The following is a 23,448-nucleotide window of genomic DNA, read 5'->3' as shown; positions in this document are numbered from 1 at the left end:
TTTTTGCTATTAAGGGTAAGGAAAAGAGCTTTGTTAAGAAACATTCATCACCGGTAAAACCCGGGCCCGCGCCATTGTGACTATCGCTAAATGTGCTGCGAAATGATGTTAGTTTGAAACTGTTTGATGAAACTAAACTGGCCCCACGTGTACATTTTTTTTATTCCTTAGAACGGTGGACGAGCTCACGGAACACCAGTTATAAAGTGGTTACCCAACAACGTAACAGCCGCCATCTAACTTGAGACACGAGTTCTAAGTCTAAGTTTTTTTCCTAACTTTTCTAGTAACCTTGAGGGGTTATTCTAGATTCACCGAGCTAGTAGGTGAGCTCACGGGCCTCAAACCGGGAGTGTTGCTAACACTGGCCCTAGAAAGAGCAGTGTTTAGCAGAATCTACCACCGGATCGGAAACGCGAACTGGGAAGATCCAGCGAGAAACTCAGTGGGCTGTGTCTATGGGTTAATTTACTCGTCGAGCCCTTCGTCGCAAGCGACGGGTTCGGCGAGGACGGTGACTGTTGCTTGTGGTACCTAAAAGCACCGTTAATGGATCCTCCGTTTTTACAGTACAACGGCCGCTCCACCCTTCAAACCGAAACGCGTTACTGTTTAACGGCAGAAATAGGCAAGGCGTCCCAGCACTAGTAAAAAACATTAAACTCCAATAAAGTATTATACATTATGGGACTACGACACAAACTTTCTATAAAATTTATGAACATTGGTAATAATTTGAAGAACCTATTGAAAATAACCGACAAAACCGTATCGGAATAAAATTTCAGTGCAGGTAACATGAACTAGACAGAATGCAAAATGGCAGTTTCATAGATGTTATTGTTCCAAAACGTACAAATATCAAATACCATCATCTACACAGTACGCTAATTCTATGATTGACTTTTTTTTTTTTTCCTACCTAAGCTGATAGCCCTAGCGGCTATTTCAGCGTAGCCTTAACTTTAGTAGGTGAGCTCACGGGGCTCAAACCTGACGATGTTGCTAACACGAACCCTAGCAAGAGTCGTGCTTCGCAGAATCTACCATCGGATCGGAAACGCGACCCACTGAGAAGATCCGGCGAGAAACTCAGTGGGCTGTGTCTGAGAGTTAATTTACTCGTCGAGCCCTTCGTCGCAAGCGACGGGTTCGACGAGAACGGTGACCGGTGCTTGAAGTACCTAAAAGCACCGTTAGTGGATCAGGAGGATCCGAGATGACGTGTTTAGGGCGACGTCGACTGCTTTCCATTCTGTCCGCAGGATCGGGAATGTAGTTACCGGCGGCCACGATGAGAGGGTTCTCGTGTCGTGCCGCTTTATCGAAGTGGCGCATGGACGCCGACTGCAGATACTTACTGATGGACTCTAAGTCCAGGTCGTCATGGAGGTCGACGTTCCTGACGAACCACGGGGCTCCGACGGCTATCCTGCAAAAACGGGATTGAATAATTTGAAAGGATTTTAAGTGTATGCGGGCCGCGTGAGCGAACACTACACTTGCATAGGTCATGACGGGGCGTATGCAAGTTTTGTAGAGTGTCACCTTATTTCTAAGGGACATTTTACTTCGCCTACATATCATCGGGTAGAGACGTCCTAGAATGAAGGCGGCACGGTCGCGTACCGTCTTGATGTGGGGGCGGAATGTCATCCTACTGTCGAGGGTGACGCCTAAATATTTGACCTTCGGGGCCCACGGTATGGGCTGGTCGAACATCGTGATTGGGCGAACGGCGGGGGCGGGGTTATTGACGCGCCTAGTCGGGAGGGGGATGCTCAGCGTGGTGTTCGGAGGGCGACCCCTTTTGAAGAGCACCGCTGTGCTTTTCGTGGGGTTGATGTCGATGCGCCACTTCCGGAACCACTGTCCCATGGTGGTAGCCGCGGTCTGAAGTCGTCGATGAAGCAACGCCTTCTTCCTACACGAGTAGTAGATGGCGGTGTCATCGGCGAAGAGCGCCAGATGGGTCTCCGGAGACCGGGGTATATCGTTGATATACAAACTGAATAGTAACGGGGAGAGGGCGGAGCCTTGCGGGACTCCGGCTGTGACGTGACGGGGCCGGGAACGCGTTCCCTCGACTCGATATCGGAACGAACGGTTCGACAAGTAGTCTCGTATGATGAGCACGAGTCTGTCTGGCACTCCCATGTTATACAGTTTGTATATCAAACCGTTGTGCCAGACTTTGTCGAACGCCTTCGCTATATCGAAGAAGAGGGCTCCTGTCGGAATGGATGATTGACTACTCTAAATATATTTTTTTTAGTTTAATTGTCACACATTGACAATTTTGTGGGGTAGCACAATACCAGCGTGTCACTCGTTCGGTAGGTACTGTAATGTAATCAAACGTTCAGGTTTGTATAATAGTAGAATAGTCAACATATTCCAACGTCACAATTTCAAGTCTCAAGCCCTTTTGAGACAAAGCCAAAATCTAAATTTTATTGAATAACACCCTTTAAAACGGAACGCATGATTGCTTCGTCGCTGAGTGACCGCATTATGTGGAAGGCATTGGGGAAGGCCTATGTCCAGCAGTGGGCAGATAAAGGCTGATGATGATGATGATGATGATGAGTGAGTTTTATTTATTGCTTAGATGGGTGGACGAGCTCACAGCCCACCTGGTGTTAAGTGGTTACTGGAGCCATAGATATCTACCACGTAAATCCACCACTCACCTTGAGATATACGTTCTAAGGTCTCAGTATAGTTACAACGGCTGCCCCACCCTTCAAACTGAAACGCATTATACTGCTTCACGGCAGAAATGGGCAGGGTGGAGGATCCGCGCGGACTCACAAGAGGTTCTCCCACCAGTATTGCGCAAATTATAATTTTGCGGGTTGGATTTTTATTACGCGATATGTTCACCATGGAAGTCAAGGTTTAGGTTAGGTTTAGTCAGGTAGGTTGGTAGCGACCCATGCGGACTAACAATAAACCCTTTCTTTTTTTTTACTCGGGGGAATGTTTATAGATACCTGGTCGAGGGGGTTATGACCGGGTTATGTCGGAGTCCGGCGCCTCCAGAGAAGAAGAGGAAGAAAAGGAAGACCGAGGTCCTCTTCTTCTTCCAATTCCTGCCGGGAGACCACGCCTTGAGAAAGGAGCGCAAGAAGCTGCGCGGCGTCAGCAACGCAAGACCTGCCCCGCAAAACCAACTACCGACTAAGCCCCATAGAGATCCACCACTCCAACTCCACGAAACCCACGGTACCGCATAATGCGCGCTGAAAGTTCGCTTTCGCGGGTACCGGCCCTGATAACAGAACGGGATTTCATTCTTAGTAAAATCCCACAGGAGGTCGTCTCGAGAGACACACCGTGGCTGGCGCACAGGAGCCACCTTGCACCGCCTCACCAAACTAACAATAAACCCTTCAACCACCAAAAATAAATAACTTGAAAATACCAGGTGAGCGAAGAGCCTGCCAATAAAATCAAATGATTCTCATAACAAGCGACCTACTTTTCACTTTGTTGCGATTCGCCTATACAATAAATAACTCGTTGTCTTTTTTTAACAGAGTTCTGAGGGTTTTTTTCTCATTATACATACGATAACCTAGCTAGCCAATGAATATTAATGGATTCCAGGTCAATAGTTTTCTACGATGCAAAAGTTAGTTACTGGCGTATTTAGAACAGCGAATGAACCGGGTATGTATCATGCTTTTTTCATTTGGATTTTCATTTTGAAATTATTGAGATTGATGAAAAAAATCCAATTTTATTTTATAAAACAATTATGACAATGTTTATGTTACACCATGTTTCATTATTTCTCCTAAGTTCGGGGTGGAATTTTTTTTAAATTTTCTTCCTATTCACCTTTTCTCTATGGTTTAGAGGAATAGCGATTCCCTACGCCTTGGGTCTGTTGGCATGTGGGATTTGCTAACTACTAACTAAGACTAAAAAATCCCGAATACTCAACAACATGCGATAAAACTGAAGTGAGACAGAGTGGAGACAAAGTGATGTGCTAAACTCATGTCACTCTTCCTTTGACCCTGCCCCCATGGGATGCCAAGCAGTCAGTCATTGTCGCTACGACCACTTAGTCTGCCACTAAATGAGCTATCCAACGCACACCTAGACTAGCCAACCACTGCCATATTCTACCCCCGAAATACCCCACTGGTCTAGAACCAGCGTGAGTTAGAGATGCGTTAATTTGTCACCCTCTTGCTCTTTCGCAAAACGTGCGAGAGCATTTTACATTAACAGTACTTACATAAGCACGTGTACATTGCGTATACTTGCATTGAATTAATGGGTAGACGAGCATTTGGCTCGCCTGATGACCATCGAGGCTTATAGATATTAGCAATAGCAGAGGAACCGTTGAGAGTGCAATTTTTTTCAAACATTGTTTGAAGACGGTTGTGTCATAGCGTTCGAGAAACACTGTGGAGGGTATTACACGCTACCATGTACCATTGAACCGAATGATATGTGGTAAAAAATATATTTGAAAACAAACAGTAGGTGAGCAAAGTGCCTGTGATGCCAAAGGCAGTACTTTGGTATCACAGGATGTAAAGTAGCGTTGTATTGGCAAAAAAAAATTTAACATAAACGCTACTCTCAGTTAGACATACATGTGCTAACGACGACGTACACATTTGTAACTCCAACAGTTTTTCGTAATAAATGCCCTTTTCATTTTAGACGTTATTTGAATGTAATGAAAAACATAAAACATTTTTACATTTCATAATAAGGAAAAGAAAGAAATATATTCTAAGCCCTGTGAATTCTTGATTTCCCAATTAAAAGTTTTTTTGTTTATTGTACATACTTTGGTGTTGACTTTATACTACCAAGAAGTATATTGGCGATATCAACGCAAATTCAAGATCCGCTTACAGGTAGATATAAGTATAAATGTAGTTTCGAATCTTGCGTGAAGGTTAATTAACTCTAGAAAAAGTTTTATAATTTTAGCAAAAAAGAAACCTTTTATTTTAAAAATATATAACTTCATGCAAATACGCTTTGCATTCAATATAAAACAATAAAGTTATATTAAAAGCAGTAAAACAAATTCATTCATCCCAGATTAAAATAATTTGATTAATTTTGGAAATTTTGAAAACTATTACAGGCACAACTAAGTTCTAGCTGTTTCACAAAAAAATCTTGGGGACTGAGTGCCCGGTCATGCTTCTACATCGCAGCTCGGCCGAATATTCACACTGCGAAGGTTATTTTTATTTTTTATTGCATAGATAGGTGGACGAGCTCACAGCCCACCTGGTGTTAAGTGTTTACCGGAGCCCATAGACATCTGCAACGTAAATGCCGCCACCCACCTTGAGATATGAGTTCTTAGGTCTCATTATGATTACAACGGCTGCGCCGCCCTTAAAACCAAAACGCATTACGGCTTCAGGGCAGAAATAGGCAGGGTGTTACCTACCCGTACAGACTCATAAGAGGTCCTAACACCAGTAATTACGCAAATTATAATTTTGCGGGTTTGATTTTTATTACACGATGTTATTCCTTCACTGCGGAAGTCAATCGAGAACATTTGCTGAGTACGTATTTCATTAGAAAAATTGGTACCCGCATGCGGGATTCGAACACCGTATGCAATGGAGGTCTTATCCTTTAGGCCACGACGACTTCATCGTCACTTCATCATCCCGTGTATTTGGTGGGAATCGGCCGGTTATTTATTATGAATTGTTTGAACAGAACGAAACCATCGCTGTCGAAGGGTATTGATTTCAATTAATGCGATTAAGTCAAGCACTGTGCGGAAAACAGCCAAACAACAACCAGAGGTATGATAAAGTCATACTCCTGTATGACAATGCTCGGCCTCACGTCGCCAAACCCGTTAAAACTTACTTGCAAACTCTTAAATGGGACGTCCTACCCACCCGCCATATTCCCCAGATGATGCGCCGTCTGATTACATATTATTTGTTCCGTTCGATGATATAAGGCTGATCAGCATTTGCGCTCATATACAGTTATCAAATAAAAACGGATCAGCCTCGAAAGACGAACACTTCTACCGCCAAGATATTCGAAATTTACCAGACAGATGAGAAAAGCTGATAATTTGTAAGGTTTTTTTTTTTAATTTAGTAAAGCGGCGTTTTCCTCAAAAACCAAAGAGAGCTTGCGGGCCTTATACATAACATAAAATTATATAAACGTGAATCTATTTTATACTAATCTAAAATAATTACTTTATTAATTTACTACTATTTTAAAGTTGTAAATATATTGGATGACTAGTGAAGAGCACAGCACAAATTATCATAAATTTTTGGTATTACTACATTTACGGTTGTCGGTTCATTCGAGTCTCACGCAAAAACTAAAGGACTGAGTTATATTAATATCTTAGTACTTAAAAGCATATGGTTATAATAAAAAAACTGATGAAAATTATAATTGTGCTCGTTACGCACACATGTAGACCGGATTTTAGACACTATGAAACCATATCTTGAACGATAAAGTGTGCACCCAACATTAAGTCCTGTTTCAAATGCGGTCAAATTATTAGCAAAAAACTACATTTTCGTGAACTAAGAACGTGCGTATGCACGTGAATAAATGACTTATGTTCAGATTGGCGTAAAACAATAAATTCGTAGTAGTTTTTATAGAGCTTACTTATCGTCATAATAACGTCTTTACCAGTGGTCTTGAATAAGAAAACATAACCTTTTTTAATGCTTAGATGAATGAACGAGCCCACCCGGTTTTAAGTGGGTACAGGAGCCCATAGAGCCCATAATGTAAATGCCGCTGCTGCCCATCTTGACATGAGTTCTATGTGTCCATTTTTGTAGTGCAACGGCTGCCTCACCCTTCAAATCTAAACGCATTACTCCTTCATGACAGTAATGAAGGCATAAGGCATAAGGGCTCACAAGAAGCCCTACCACTACTTGAAAATTCGAACTAAATATATATAACTAGTCAGGTCATAAGTATTGTCACACAGTAAAAACATTTCTTTTAGAATGCTGGCCACAAAAAAGTTTATTGAATTCGAATTTCGAATTGTTCATGAAAATAAAAATGTATACTTTTAGAATTTTACTCATTTTTAAATATGGAGTGGACGCTTAAAGAAGACCGTGTTGCAGTTATTGCGTTGCATCGTTGCGGTTACGCGCCAATTCAAATTTTTTACATACTGAAAAATTTGAATATAACCAAAAGATTCGTTTATCGTACCATCAAACGATACAATGAAGACTCTAGTGTAGATGACAGGTCAAGAAGTGATCGCCCTCGGTCTGTTAGGACTCCAGCAGTGATAAAAGCTGTGAAGGCGCGAATTCAAAGAAATCCCAAACGTAAGCAGAAACTGTTGGCCCTTCAGATGGGGTTAAGCAGAACCACGGTGAAAAGTGGTGTTAAATGAAGACTTAGGGCTTCGGGCATATCGAAGAAAAACAGGACATCGTTTGAATGCTCGTCTAATGGACCTGAGACTGAAGAGATGCCGCGCTTTGTTGAAGCGGTACGCGGGAAAAAAATATCGGGAAATTCTTTTTTCGGATGAAAAAATTTTTACCGTAGAAGAGAGCTACAACAAACAAAATGATAAGGTGTACGCACACAGTAGTGAAGAAGCGAGCAACCGTATTCCGCGTGTCCAACGAGGTCATTTTCCATCCTCGCTCATGGTATGGTTGGGAGTTTCTTATTGGGGCTTAACAGAGGTACATTTTTGTGAGAAAGGTATAAAAACGAATGCAGTTGTGTATCAAAATACAGTCCTGACGAACGTTGTGGAACCTGTTTCTCATACCATGTTCAATAACAGGCACTGGGTATTCCAACAAGATTCGGCGCCAGCTCATAGAGCGAAGAGCACACAAGACTGGCTGGCGGCGCGTGAAATCGACTTCATCCGGCACGAAGACTGGCCCTCCTCCAGTCCAGATTTGAATCCGTTAGATTAGAAGATATGGCAACACTTGGAGGAAAAGGCGTGCTCAAAGACTCATCCCAATTTGGAGTCACTCAAGACATCCTTGATTAAGGAAGCCGCCGATATTGACATGGACCTCGTTCGTGCTGCGATAGACGACTGGCCGCGCAGATTGAAGGCCTGTATTCAAAATCACGGAGGTCATTTTGAATAAACTTTAGTGTCATAAGAATCTATGTTTTGTTAAGTTCATTTTGGTATATGAATGGTTACATAATGAATAAACTTGTTTCAATTATTTTACATTAAACATGTGACAGAATTTATGACCTGACTAGGTATATATTTTTTTTATTGCCTTTGTAGGCAGACGGGCATACGGCCCACCTGATGGTGAGTGGTCACCGTCGCCCATGGACTTCAGCAATGCCAGGAGCAGAGCCAAGCCACTGCCTACCGCTAAAGTCGCTGCCTACCGCTATAATCCATAATCTAATCCTAAACATAAATGGGTAGAAAAATTCAAGAATAATTCTCTAGTATGCTTTTTTCTGTTTCTTATTAACCTTCGAACAGACATCGGTGAGTGCACGTCGTCCTCCTTATTTGAACTATCCAAAACTGTTTCTTTGCACAGCTTTAATAAACGTATTAGATTAAAACGTTTATTTCTTCGTTTCAATTTTATTACTAACGCCTTGAAATTACATTAAAAACTGTTGTCAGTTCATCACAATACATTTCTCACCGACAACCGGTTCATTTGCGACAGGTTAACAGCGTCATTTATTTATTCTGTTGTGTTTTGAAATTTTAGGAGCAGAAAACTATGTGGTTAGGGATAATCATTATAGTCGGATTTTTAATTAGACGAAGCCAGCTGACAGTAGCTAATGTCACTTTGTGAAATAATGTTGCTATATTTAAAGTAATAGTGATGCGTTCAGTTCTCGTTCAATCACATGAATGAACAATGAGTGTGAAGAGTTAATCATTAATTTCAAACTATAAAAGAATGTTATTTATATTTTACAATAAAATTGTATTAAAGTGCTCCAATATATGTTACTAGTAGTATGTAACTACAATGAGTTTTTTTAATTTTCATTACCTACCCATAATTGTTATATTTTATACGTCTATAATCTATAATTTCAACTATTGTGTTATTTTTGTATAATTTCAACTGTATTGCAAATAGGACAGTCTTACAAGCTTCCTCGCAATGTTTTTCTTAATGTTTAAAACACTCGGTATTCAGTACAGGTAGATACTATAGGAACATAATATTTCGTCGAAAACTCGTTGGTATGTACAAAGCACGCCTAAAATTCGAACCCCGTACCCGATATCGGCAATTCGGCACACCAACTATTCACTAGACAATCGAGGCAATTTCATTAATTCAGGAGTTTTTTCAATCGTTCACTTTGTCACAACACTATTTTTATTTCATCAAAAACTGACAACACAGTAAACGTCAGTTAACTTCGTCTAATAAAAAATCCGACTATAGGGTCGCGTGCACTACCTTCTTAACACAGTTTTATAAGGAACCTAATGAAAATAGCTACGGATTGGATCCCGAGTATTGCCGATGTCGTAATGAGCGACAGTAAAATCCTTAATATCGGATGAACTATCGTAGACAATAAGAGTATAGGAAGATTACTATTATTGGTTAGGGTACTTTAAAAGCTTATTGGTGCTAAGCCCCTTTGAGGCCTTAGCTTGTTACCTACCCGCGTCGTACTTTTTTCCAACACAAAGTACCTAATTCGGCACTCCGACAATGCAACGTAATAATAGTTCTACTTCTTGTCTCAAGAGGCGAATTCTTGGTGTGTGTGTGTGGTCTTCGGTACTTAAGTGAAACAAAGTTTCACCACTGTTACCAAAAAAAATATGGGTGTTATTATGATACGTTTTTGAGAAACATGAATTTTCCAAATACACGTAAACGGACTAACGTGTTTCAAAAGTTAGATAAAATACATTGTTCATACAACATTATCATAAATTGATGGTATTATCAAGATAAAAAAAACATCTCAGGGGCAAACGAATCTCAAAATGATTTAGAATTTAGGAACGTTTTCATGATTCTCGATTTGACTTTAAGCACTTGTAAAGCAAAAGTTTCTCGAAGCAAAACAGGTGCAATATCACGTTTTTAATTATATTCATTAACTACCTTTGAATATTCTTATTACAGTAAATGACGATCAGTGTACCTTATATTGATTTAACTGATTTGTTACTCCATTGATTATTAAAATATAAATAGTAAAGTTAGACAAGCAGCAATTTACAAAAACAAAAAAAAAACGATTATCTTCGTTTTTATCAACATAAATATTAAAACACACATACATATACACGTACGTTTATAATCAGGAACTCGGATTATCGGTGATTAATAAATTATTAAAATGTCTTCATTTCGTCACGCATTTACATAATACGACTGTTATAAAAGGTTCACTCAATAAGACCGTGAAAGGGAATGATTGGATCAGCCCAATATCATTGTCCCTTAATCGTATCACAAGGAGACTGCCTTTTTGATTGTCAGACTTATGAAACCTTACTCTCGACATGAACATCCGACTCATAAAAATATTTTAGCGTAGTTTTCTGTTAAGCTCTGTCTTTACGAATATTTTTTGTTTTTGAATGTCGGATGTGTTTGTTTCTACTTCTACGTGTGTTCTGATTGATGAAGGTAAGCATATATTTTTAAATTTTGGGTAAACTATTGTTTGCTATTGTTTTTAGTGGCCTAATGGTAATTAAATTTTGGTGAGTACGAGTGTCGCGATACGCCAGCCAGACAAACCGGCGACCCGACGCGTAGTACTCACTGTGCGCCTTCAAAACACGATGTAAACATAACAATAACACACCGGTCCGACAGAGATTTAATCGTATCAATAAATAAAAACCGTTTACCTATTGTATAATTGACTGAACACGTGATATTTCACTTATCTCGAAACGTAAATAAATATTCACATATTTTGATCGTATTCAATTGATTGGACAGCCACGCGAGACACGTCACACGTCCACGGCCGACGTGGGAACACTAACTTAGTAAAGTGAAGTAAGCAAAGAGAGTGGGAACGAGAGGGCGCGAAGACGACTACGAGCGAACCACGAAGTGTGTGACTAGACCGACGAGCCTGTGTCATGAGCGCAACGTCGGCCAATGTATATTTCCTCGGGTTGTGGTCAGCCATGGACACCGCACTAACCACGCTGCAGCGGCGTCGTCGGAGACGCGTGACCTTGACGATGTATTCGCTCCGATAAGTAGCTTTATTCAAACGGATTTGTAGTTTTATGCGTTCGTTCTTTGATTTTTTTAAGCCGATCGCTATAGTAAGCATGATAATGATTTAGGAGCGAATTCTAGTTTTTTTTTTATGTTTGTAAAATTACCTATTATAATATATTACCAAAAGTAAGCAAGCTTTAGAATAAAGTTCTGATAATAAGCAAAAAAAATAGGCGTTTTTAAACAAGTCGTTTGATTTGAGTACGAATTGGCGTCGCCCAATATGAATAATATGTTTGGTACATATGATTCATCTATTTAATTTAATCCAGTCCATTGCCCGACTGACCTCTGGATCTATAAAAATGAACGCGGCACGGTTTTTTATTGCGGCGGATTTACTTCGTACTTCTTCAAGAGTTAAGAAGATTGGCCACTGAAAAAATATTAAAAACAAACCACTTCAAATACAGAGTAATTAACAATTTAACGAATTCAGTTTTGAGCTGAAATCCCGCACCATTCTTTTAATTAGATTAAGTTTTTCCTTTAGATTTAATTAAAGATAAACACGTTTTTATGCAAACTTCTTTTAATGTACTAGATGTCTGAAACGAGATCAAGGTTCAACTGGTATTGGTAAAGAGACTATCGTAGCCCGTAGACTACCACAACGAGAATCCCACCACCTATTTAGAGACAAAATGTCGAAATCGCTTTTTTACTGTATAATAAATAGCTCTCCCAAACCATCAAACGCGTGACTCCTTTGCAGTAAGTAAAAGGCAAGTCGAGGAATTCAGAATACGCAATTTTATAAGTTTTACGAGTTTGATGTTTATTACACGACATTATTCAATAATCGTGGATGTAGTTTATGAACACGGGATTACACCGCCATTGTCGTATTGCTTGATACGAGTACACAGTTGGTCATATTCTTGTGGGTTACGATGACTTTTGCACATTTGACGACATAATCTTAACCTAAAGTTTTTTTGAAAAAATCTTCATTTACGATTGCTATCACTAACTAGGAACGATTTTGATATCATTAATTTGTCTCAAAATCAGAAATCTTGTCACATGATCATTATTATTTTGATAAAGATCTTTAGTCTATGAAAGTAGATGATAACAATCACAAGAGACTAATGAAAATATTGAAGTAATAGCATACGAGAACAATGCATGTGAAAAGCAATCATGATATGATAAACTAATACTCAAAAGATTCGTTTCGTAGGGGTTAAAGTATGAAATTGCTGTTCTATTGTAATAGGTACTTCGAATTGACATAGAACCTTCATGGTTTGAGATTTTTGAGTGAAACTTTTTCAAATGGTACCTATGAGGTTCTTGTTTTAAAAAATGTGCAAAATTCGATTATCGACTTTCAGTTGTTTTTTTTTTATTCAGCTTAAACAAGAAAGATGGATACTTCGAAAATTCGAGTGATTTTTGAATACATGTTCCGTCGCGGAACTAACGCTGCAGAAACAGCTCGCAATGTCAATGTTGCGTTTGGAGAGGGGACTGATAATGAACGCACCGTGCGATTGGCACCGTGCTTTGAACGCTTTCGTGATGGAAATTTCGATTTGAAGAATGAACCACACATGTGATTAACAATGAATTGAAAGAGATGGTGGAAGCCGATCCGAGTCAAACCACCCAGAAATTAGCGGCATGGTTTGACATTGCAGAAAGAAACGCGTGTTGAAACTTGTGTTGCTTTGTTGAATCGATACAGAAATGATGGAATATTGGATCGAATTGTGACATGTGATGAAAAGTGGATTCTTTACGATAACCGCAAACGAAAAATGCAATGGGCTGACCCCAAGTCAAACATCGCAACGCAAACAGTGTCCTAAAGCAAAGCTTACCAATAAAAAGATAATTGTAACAGTCTACGCGATAAAAAGTTTTCTTCCCAGGAAGCAGTACAAAATGCTTTCATGCTTCACAGTTTGTATAATCTAGATCACCAGAGTTCTATCGCAAAGGCATAAATGTCCTTCTTATTAGATGGCAGCAATGTATAGATAATAATGGTAGATATTTGATTAAATAAAGGTGTTAAATGAAAAAAAAAAACGAATTTCAATTTATCAGTACCAATCGGCAATTTCATACTTTAATCCCTAATATTTAAAAGTTTGAAATATAACATTATGCATTATCGTTGTACAAACATAATTATTATATAATATTCCTGTTGAATCGCGAGGTCAATGTTCGAAAACTTGTTTGTTCTTGGAATTTACGAAGTACATATATATAGTTCTAAATTATTTCCTTGTCAAAAACAGATTTTAAGAGAAGCTATTTGTCCCAACAAGGCAATAACATTGCAACACGTACAATTCTTGATTTAACTTTCTTCAACCTTGGAGACAATACATTTTTGTCAACATTAAACATAATTATGCCCGAACATTTGAAATGCTTCGTTCTCGGCAAACAGTTATTTTCCTGTAGTAAAACCTACAATATTCCACTATACTGCTCCATAATATATAGCCAGAAAATTTGATACGGAGCCAAGTAAGTATAGAGGAAATTCTTGAGAAATAAAGCTGTTATTGTCGATTAATAGGTCATATTAGTAGCCGATAAGCTATTTGTATACACGCCACAGAAATAAAATAAGTTTGTATTCGCAATATAAATTACTATATTTATCATCGTTTACAAGTCAATGCTACACTTAACAAATCACTTTTTATATAATTAATAACTCGTTTAAACAAAAAGTTTAATAATAAAACAAACTTTCATGTATAAAAACACGAATTCAAAGCTGTCTAAATTTCATCGCGAAAATTTACTATTTAAGCATTTAAAAAAAATTGGAAATACCGTGTCTGAATTCAGGAAAATAGTTTATTGCTTAGAATTTACATAACATGACGATAATTTATAAGACGATCCATTTTTATGATTTTTCTAATGTAATAAATGCTATTAACCTAATTACATGTTTAAGGTTTATGAAATCAGAAAACAATTAAGTTAGGGCCGACGCCGCGCCGATAGCCTTTGCAATAATCAGAACCGAATATATATTAGTATGTGAATTTGCGATATTAAAACGCGATGTCGCATAACCATCTTTCAAATTATGAAGTTAATTAACAAATTTTAATGGACAATAGTCTGTCTATTATATACAGCCAGGATAAAAAAACCAAGATATTTGGGTTTAGAACCTGTCGTGACTTTCTAGCGGGAAAGCGAGGAACGAACTTGCATGAATTATTTAATTTTGTTACTTTAGTGTTTCTTCAGGATAAAATGTGTAATAAACGTGGGTTAGTGATATGCGGTGTTACTGTTTACACAATTAATACATTAAAATAATTTTTCACATGTATATTCTAATCTGAAAATATTTTTAACTTAAGGCCAAGTTTTGTATCCAAATTGTTTACGTTTATAGTTCATTCAAAGCACATTGTAAATCAAGGAGGGACCAACGGATAATTAAGTAATTATTAGGGTGGTAAAACCGCTAACCAGCAGGCACTAAAAAGTTTTCTTTTTCTGTTAAGCAACGTTTGAATTGTTAGAAGGATCAAGTTTGAACTCAAAGCTCTTTAAGAGCTTCGTAATTTAAATAGGGACAAGAAATTGGTTCAAGAAATTAAATGACTAGAAGCTAGACTTGAATTATTTAATGACTAGAAAAAAATAACTTTCTGTTATTGCTTAAACGGATGACCAAGTCCACGGTCTATCTGGTGTTCAGTGGATACCGTAGCCCATAGAAATCAACAACGTAAATGCCTCCACCTATCTTGAGACGTGAGGTCTGAGTTTCAGCTCTATGATAGAACGACTATCCCACCCTTCAAACCGAAACTCATTACTGCTTCGCGGTCGAAATAATATAGGATATAAAGAGAGGTGAAAGGCTATTTGGTTTAAGTGACATTTTTGCAACTTTACCGTAGAGGTTTTTTTTTCTACCTAAGCTGATGGCCTTGAGAGGCCATTTCAGCGTAACCCTCACAAGTAAGTGAGCTCACGGGGCTCAAACCTGACGTCGTTACTAACATGAACCCTAGCAAGAGCAGTGCTTCACAGAATCTACCTAACCTACTACTGATCAGAAACGCGACCCACTGAGAAGATCCGGCGGGAAACTCAGTGGGCTGTGTCCGTGGGTTAATTTACTCGCCGAGCCCTTCGTCGCAAACGTGGCTCTTCCATTTAAGGTTTTAATTTGGAAAAAAAAAACAAAAAAACTTCTTCAGTTATTACAATGAAGTAAACTTAATTAAAGTTCAATTAAAAATATCGAACTTTTGATGCTAGTACTAAATAAATCGCACTTTTAATTACAAAGATAAATATCGGGTATTAAACAAAATGTCGTTTAAGTCAAATAGCGAAAATTTTATGAAATCGATAACATAATGACGCTACAACGTGAATGCCACCTTGTGACAAGAGGTCGAAGTCCCAAATGCATTGGATTCATCTTTTACTGTTAGTTGTACGAAACAGAATATATTATTTTGCAGCAAAAACAAACAGGATAGTAGGTACTACTAACATTCTGTTTAATTTTCATTATTATTAATTGAGATAGCTGATATAATATTAGATTATTATAAAGATATACTTTATGATGTTCAATTCTCATAGCCGTAAAAATAGGCATCTACAATAAGTCTATACATAACGTAAGTTTTACGTTACTAATCGACACATTTGGCTACGTTTCGAATATATTTCATTATTTTATTAATGAATCATTTATATCGTTTATTCCAATCACAGCTACAAGCTTTGAAAACAAAGGCTTAATTTTTATTTTGGAATGTATGTACACACCTATCGCAATAACGCAGAGATCAAATGAGCTTTTTTTATATTTTAAGCAAAAGAACTGGATTAGAAGATACTTGTTGAAGAGTCTTCACACACTTTACTCAAACTTAGAAATAATATCAGTATTTAAGGTTAGGCAGCAGATAATGGAAATTGCGCAAAAAAAAAAGTTGACCAAATGAAGTCATAGCGCCGTTACTGACAACGAATATTAAAAAAACATCTAATAATTCTAAGAAAATGATAAAAATAGAAAAGAGAATGTAGAAATTTAATAAGGAATATGATTAGGAAAACCTATTCAACCTTATCAAACTAAATAAGAAAATGTTTGAACTCTTTTAGAGAGTCGAGAAAGAATAGCTATCCATCTTTTATTATTACTTTTGAAGAAAATGTTTTCACCTACTTTTATACTCATGAGTCAATATTTTCGAAACGAACAAAAATTCATAACACAATTGAGACCGTTAGTCCAATGACTCCTAAGAAATATGGATAAATAAGTGCATTTGACTAAAGTTTTTTTCAAAAAACCAACCCTTAACGCACCTGTAGAAAGTGTGAAGAATCATCAAAATCGGTTCACCTACAAAAAAGTTCTGAGCTAGCACAAATAAAAAACCATCAATTGAGAACATCCCCTTTTTTTAAGTCGGTTAAGAACACAAGACTTACCCGCTGTAGCGTAGTGTTGTTGCTGAGCCAATGCCCTCTGTAACAAATAAACAAGAATGTCATTTAAAAGTTATAAGAACAAAAGTTCAAAAGCTTTAACGTCTACAAAGTTCAATTTTAGTAGGAGGCATGAAGGATTTAAAAATTGAAAATCATGTTACGACGGAAATCGTTTTGTAGGTGTAACTAACTTTTGAGCGAAGTCCGAAAATAGGCTTTATTAAGAAGCATCTATTGGTTTTCCAGCATAGGGGATTGTCAACTTTTTGTGGTGATAAACTTAAAATAATCCATGTTCATATTGTTAAGCTTAGAAACAGCATATTGTCAGCTAAAATAATTGTATAAAAAGATTTTAAACTAAAGAATAAAACATGCTCGATCACAGAATGCCTAATTACTCCTCGACTCTCTCAAGCTCAGGAGCATGGAAGAATATCTACGCACCCAATTTCTCATTTCCTGTTCAATGCATTAACAAGTTACGGGTTAATAATCTAAGCCTTTTCAAATAGCATCATAATACTCGGCTGATTTAAATTGAAGTTTTAGTCTAGTTTTATGTTTTTCGACTTAAAATATATTCTACATTATAGGCGAATAACTTTTCATTGTTTCACGCAAATCAAATGTGTCAAAGAATTATTTCAAAGTTTTTATTTAACGGATCATTATTTTCTTTCTTAACGACCACGAATTATTTCCATTTCTATTTTTTTCGCCTTCGGTGAACATCCATTTTCGTTAATTTAAAAAACGAATAAAGTAATTAAAATGTATACTTTGTTATTATACAATTATCTATATTTTAATACGTGAAGAAAAAAAATTGTACCCCATTTTACGAAAAATTGCGCGGCCGAAGTATGAAATTTCCCACACTTATAGAGAATATAGAGAAGAAGTGTATGTATAATCATAATATTTTCTTCAAATTCTGCAAATAAAAATACATTAAATCAGTATAATAATGTATTTGTATGTATACATTGTATGTATTTGACACACACACGCATATATACTCTTTTGTTTATTGTTAAAGTCTGCGTTCAGGTTGAGAATTGATTAATCTTGTTTGTCCTTAATTTCATTTGTCCATAGTGTATGTAGCCTTGGCGAAATCTGTGATTATAGACAATAGAACCATAATAATGTTCAAACTCCTGACTATAAATAAGTATAGTCGAATTTTGACTATTGGGCTAGCACCACCAGTAAAGACAAAAAAGTAGGATTGTTCCAGTTGATTCAGGTAAAACAAATAACCTAGCATACACACAGGTTTACCGTTAGAAAAAAAATCTATGGATAAACCTATCCAATTATGTCAACAATTAGCGGTACTAATTTAATTAGTTATAGTGAAATAATTACAATTTCAATAATTTTTTTTGTCTAATAGCCCAAATATCTATATCAAAATAGGATAATGATAAAACCAAGAAACTTTTTAAAATAGCGGCCATATGTGACGAAAAATAATGTAGTCATACATGACCGTGCAAATTAAAAATACAAGAATGAGTCACGACTTGGAATAAATTATTTATTATAACCACAGAATCTATAATACTACCACATCTGAGCGTATGCCCAATACGAGTATTTTATATGTGCTTTTAAATTCATTCAATCTTGTTACCTTTGTAAATCAATTCGAATGAAACAGTCAAACTACTTTAAAATTGGCTGTGCCGTGAAAAATAAATCTGTTTACAAATTTAGGCTCATATGAATATCATGTATTTATATAAAAGACAGAAAAGTTAACGTCATCTGTATTACTGATAGAATAAGCTTTTTTCATAAAACCAATAAATACGATAATGTGCACTGAAGATACAGTTTACAATTCAAGTTACAGACAGTTTTAAGGGTAACTATACAGTTAATTTTATTTTATTAAAGAACTAGTATTAATGTCAAAGGTATAGAAATTCGAATACTAAATCCGCGAGAGAGATGAATACATACATACATACATTCTGTCACATGTTTAATGTAAAATAATTGAAACAAGTTTAGTCATTATGTAACCATTCATATACCAAAATGAACTTAACAAAACATAAATTCTTATGACACTAAAGTTTATTCAAAATGACCTCCGTGATTTTGAATACAGGCCTTCAATCTGCGCGGCCAGTCGTCTATCGCAGCACGAACGAGGTCCATGTCAATATCGGCGGCTGCCTTAATCAAGGATGTCTTGAGTGACTCCAAATCGGGATGAGGCTTTGAGCACGCCTTTTCCTCCAAGTGTTGCCATATCTTGTAATCTAACGGATTCAAATCTGGACTGGAGGAGGGCCAGTCTTCGTGCCGGATGAAGTCGATTTCACGCGCCGCCAACCAGTCTTGTGTGCTCTTCGCTCTATGAGCTGGCGCCGAATCTTGTTGGAATACCCAGTGCCTGTTATTGAACATGGTATGAGAAACAGGTTCCACAAGGTTCGTCAGGACTGTATTTTGATACACAACCGCATTCGTTTTTACACCTTTCTCACAAAAATGTACCTCTGTTAAGCCCCAATAAGAAACTCCCAACCATACCATGAGCGAGGATGGAAAATGACCTCGTTGGACACGCGGAATACGGTTGCTCGCTTCTTCACTACTGTGTGCGTACACCTTATCATTTTGTTTGTTGTAGCTCTCTTCTACGGTAAAAATTTTTTCATCCGAAAAAAGAATTTCCCGATATATTTTTCCCGCGTACCGCTTCAACAAAGCGCGGTATCTCTTCAGTCTCAGGTCCATTAGACGAGCATTCAAACGATGTCCTGTTTTTCTTCGATATGCCCGAAGCCCTAAGTCTTCATTTAACACCCTTTTCACCGTGGTTCTGCTTAACCCCATCTGAAGGGTCAACAGTTTCTGCTTACGTTTGGGATTTCTTTGAATTCGCGCCTTCACAGGTTTTATCACTGCTGGAGTCCTAACAGACCGAGGGCGACCACTTCTTGACCTGTCATCTACACTAGAGTCTTCATTGTATCGTTTGATGGTACGATAAACGAATCTTTTGGTTATATTCAAATTTTTCAGTATGTTAAAAATTTGAATTGGCGCGTAACCGCAACGATGCAACGCAATAACTGCAACACGGTCTTCTTTAAGCGTCCACTCCATATTTAAAAATGAGTAAAATTCTAAAACTATACATTTTTATTTTCATGAACAATTCGAAATTCGAATTCAAAAAACTTTTTTGTGGCCAGCATTCTAAAAGAAAAGTTTTTACTGTGTGACAATACTTATGACCTGACTAGTTATTTGTTAAGTGGGATCCTTCTTGTTGAAAGTATCCTTCATCATAGCCGGTTGCTCTTGGCAGAGCAGTCGTGGTCATGTGGTATTCTTGTTTATTAAAGCCTTGACTGATGTTTTCCATAGTTTGCGAATTGAGGCTTGGCGCACGCACTCTTTAAGTGGAGTTTCAGTAAGGTCTTTCGCCTGATCAGTCCAGCGCATGGGGATTCGTCCACGAGATCTCTTACCATTTACCCTACCTTTAATAATTAATAACTCATATGAGATTTATTCTATTTCTCTCAAGCATTCTACGTATATATTATCGATGGCAATGACCGCAACAAATAATAAAAGGTAATTGCAAAAAATTTATGCCCCTACACAGATATTAGGAGCAACATTCTGAAATGTAGTTTTACAAAGTACAATTTATGCAATTTTATTTAATACAAAGCTGTGGAAAGTGCTTCTTTTTGAGTGCTCTCGGAAGCGTTGCTTAGAAAATGAAGTTGGAAATGAGTTTTTAATTCACATTAAAGTTTTAATTCTGCTTTTATTATAAATAATTCAATTGAAACGCCTTTAATACTTTCACATTTATAATTTCTGCAGAGAATAATAAAATTTGATATCACAAATTATATTTCGATTATTTTTATTGTTTCTTCTGCTATTCACTAATCCGCTACATCAGTATTATCGGTAAAATCAATTTAATAGGAAGTTAGCCGATTTTAATAAATCTAGAACTTTCTTCGGTTACCCGAGTCGTAGACATAACTAAAACTACTTTTACGGTTTCATCTGGCATTTTCATTGGCATTATAATATTTCCGACGTTTTCATTTTTTTCAGTTCTTCGTGGCCACTGACGACTGAGTCGACCACAAATGTAGTTTCACTTATATCTATATATTAATACATGAAGCAAAAACTTTGTATCCCTTTTTACGAAAATTGCGCGGTCGAAGGAGTATGAAATTTTGCAAACTTATAGAGAATATAGAGAAGAAGTGCACAATGCTAATATATTTTTTAAAATAATTCATAAATGATACATTAAATCAATAAAGAAAACATTACACACACTACATACCATGTATTTGACGCACACACGCATTCATACTATTTATTGTCAAACTTTTGTTCTTGACGTCTGTTGTCAAGTTGAGAATAGATTAAATATTGTTTGTCTTTATTAATATTTCTTTATAGTGTAGCCTGGGCGAAATTTGTGATTATAGAATTATAAAATATATAATAGTACATAATAGTGTACAAACTTACAATTCCAAATAAATTAAAGTCCAAAATCGACTACTGCGGGACCTCTAGTTTATATTATTTTTTCCTTTAACGCGAATGAAAAAAAACCTATGTAGATATCGTTTAAGTATATGCCAATCAATGCGCATAACACAAAGCGGTCGTGTCGGAATGTATTTATTTAAATTCTGGGGTCTCGATTTACAGTTCACTTGAAAAATAATCGTGCTGAATATATGAAAATACAGGTATATCTCGTTACAAGTTCGGAGATTTTTAGGTCGGTCAGACTAAACAAATACATTGTCGGTCAGCGATATTGAGGACATCTTTTCAATAACCACAATGTAGTCGTTATGCCTTTGTTCTTGCGCAGTATGATATTAATGACAGATATTGTGTTCGTTACTACCAATGCACCGTGGGCGTCTTATTCAGACTAGATCTAATCGAATGTATTTGTTTTTTTCTGACGTTAGTTACGTAATCGTGAATGAGGGTTTATTTTTGCGCGGCCGTAACAAAAAAGATATTAAAACATTTGTCTCTGGCGGACGGGGCTGTTCTAGAACAATTACGACAGTTAAAAAAACACGCTCCAAACATTTTAATCTCTGGCTTTTTATTTTATAAAAATTTGAAAAGTAAATGAATTCGATAGCATAATTTTCAGAGATATTTATTGTTTTAAATTCAGCATTCGTAATAAATATAAACTTATGTACATATTTACGTTTCAACTTAAATCAAAAGTTTTTGTTTACCCACCCAGGACCATAATAAACCCGTTTCTCCTTAGTTATGTATCCTTATAATAGTAATTAAATTAGAGCAAAAACTAGACTTATTTTTAAAAAATCTGAAGATTTATAATGATGGAATGTTATATAGATTATAAATTGCGACATTTCTAAGAAAATACAGTTACTGGTCTAGACTTCACTTATTATTTATCATACTATATTTGATATTACACAGTAAACATAAAGTAATTGAAATCAATTACTGTATCTGTATCCCTTCTGATCATTTTCATTTCATTTAGTCTTGTGCATTTTGTGATATGTACGATGTTATTATACCTTTAATTAATAAATAACAATAATAACATATAAGTGAAAATGTCTATTTCAATTTTAATTCGTGCTGCAACGATTCCATTTTTGTTTATCTTTAAAATTATTCTTTAAAACTACACGAAACAATAAACAAGACGTGCTGAGGTTACACAAACATGACTGATAAACGAGGATCCTCCAAATATCTTGGGTAGCAGACAAAGGTTTTTGATGTCAGTATCGTCAATCATGATAACATGAATATGAAGATAACCAGATAATCGGATACTTGCTACGCGGCAACCGTGAACCTATTTAGGATGACGAAAAATAAAAAGATTCTGTCGCAGATAACCAATGAGCCTTTGTATACCATCAGCGCCGATATTGTATGAAACTAGGCCCGCTAGATTGAACACATTAACCTTATACTGTATATTTCTTGATTCGATATATTTCTTGATCCGATTAGGCAAAATTTAACAAAACGCATTTTTAAATATTTAAAGTTGACTACGTCCCAATAGTTTTTAGTGGTGAGACTTACAGGGTGTGAAACTACGTCATTATGACGTCACGCCATGTTAATAATGGTCACTAGGTACGAAATACATGTGATACATTAAGAATTTAATCGAACTGGACACCGAAAGCTTCTTAATTTGTTTGTCGAAACCTTTTGCTACCACTCGTCATCATCATCTTAGGCCTTACAGCCCAGGGTGGGCCTTAGCCTGGTCCAATATGTCTCTCCAGACTGCTCTGTTCAGGGCTTTCTCCTTCCAGTTCTTGACGCCGATATTTTTGAGGTCGCGCTCCACTGACTAGCACTAATCTACGCCAACACAGCTATGGGAGTAATCAACTCAAATATAGTTGGAATCAGCATGGTACCATAGCGGTAATTTTGTGGAGCAATCAAGAAAATTTAAGTCAATATATGTTTTTGCGTAGTGATCATTGGTTGTGGGGCGCTTACATGACGTTAGCGATGTTTTCGTGTCTGTCATTATTCTCGTAATGAAATAAATTCTTTGTTACAATATGCAACAACACTAGACTATTATAAACTGAATATAAGGTAAGACCAACCAATTCTATTGAAGAAAAAATCTAAAGTTGACAAAAAAAAATTAATT

The 23,448-nt window shown here is 36.8% G+C and overlaps 1 protein-coding gene across 4 annotated transcripts in view; it reads right to left on the bottom strand.

Annotated features, from left to right (window-relative positions):
• Snf4agamma (SNF4/AMP-activated protein kinase gamma subunit) overlaps positions 1-23,448 on the bottom strand; it is a 92,892-nt gene that overhangs the window by 40,692 nt on the left and 28,752 nt on the right. For all 4 annotated transcript variants that reach the window (XM_021352503.3, XM_021352504.3, XM_038021881.2 and 1 more), the window contains exon 8: positions 16,731-16,767. In XM_021352503.3, coding sequence (XP_021208178.2) covers positions 16,731-16,767 — 37 coding nt within the window. The remainder of the gene's footprint in view (positions 1-16,730; positions 16,768-23,448) is intronic.

The sequence above is a fragment of the Bombyx mori genome, chromosome 1 (genome assembly GCF_030269925.1).
Source record: "Bombyx mori chromosome 1, ASM3026992v2".
Lineage (NCBI taxonomy): Eukaryota > Metazoa > Arthropoda > Insecta > Lepidoptera > Bombycidae > Bombyx > Bombyx mori.
Note: the sequence above shows the minus strand (reverse complement) of the source record. Positions and strands in the feature narration are given on the sequence as shown.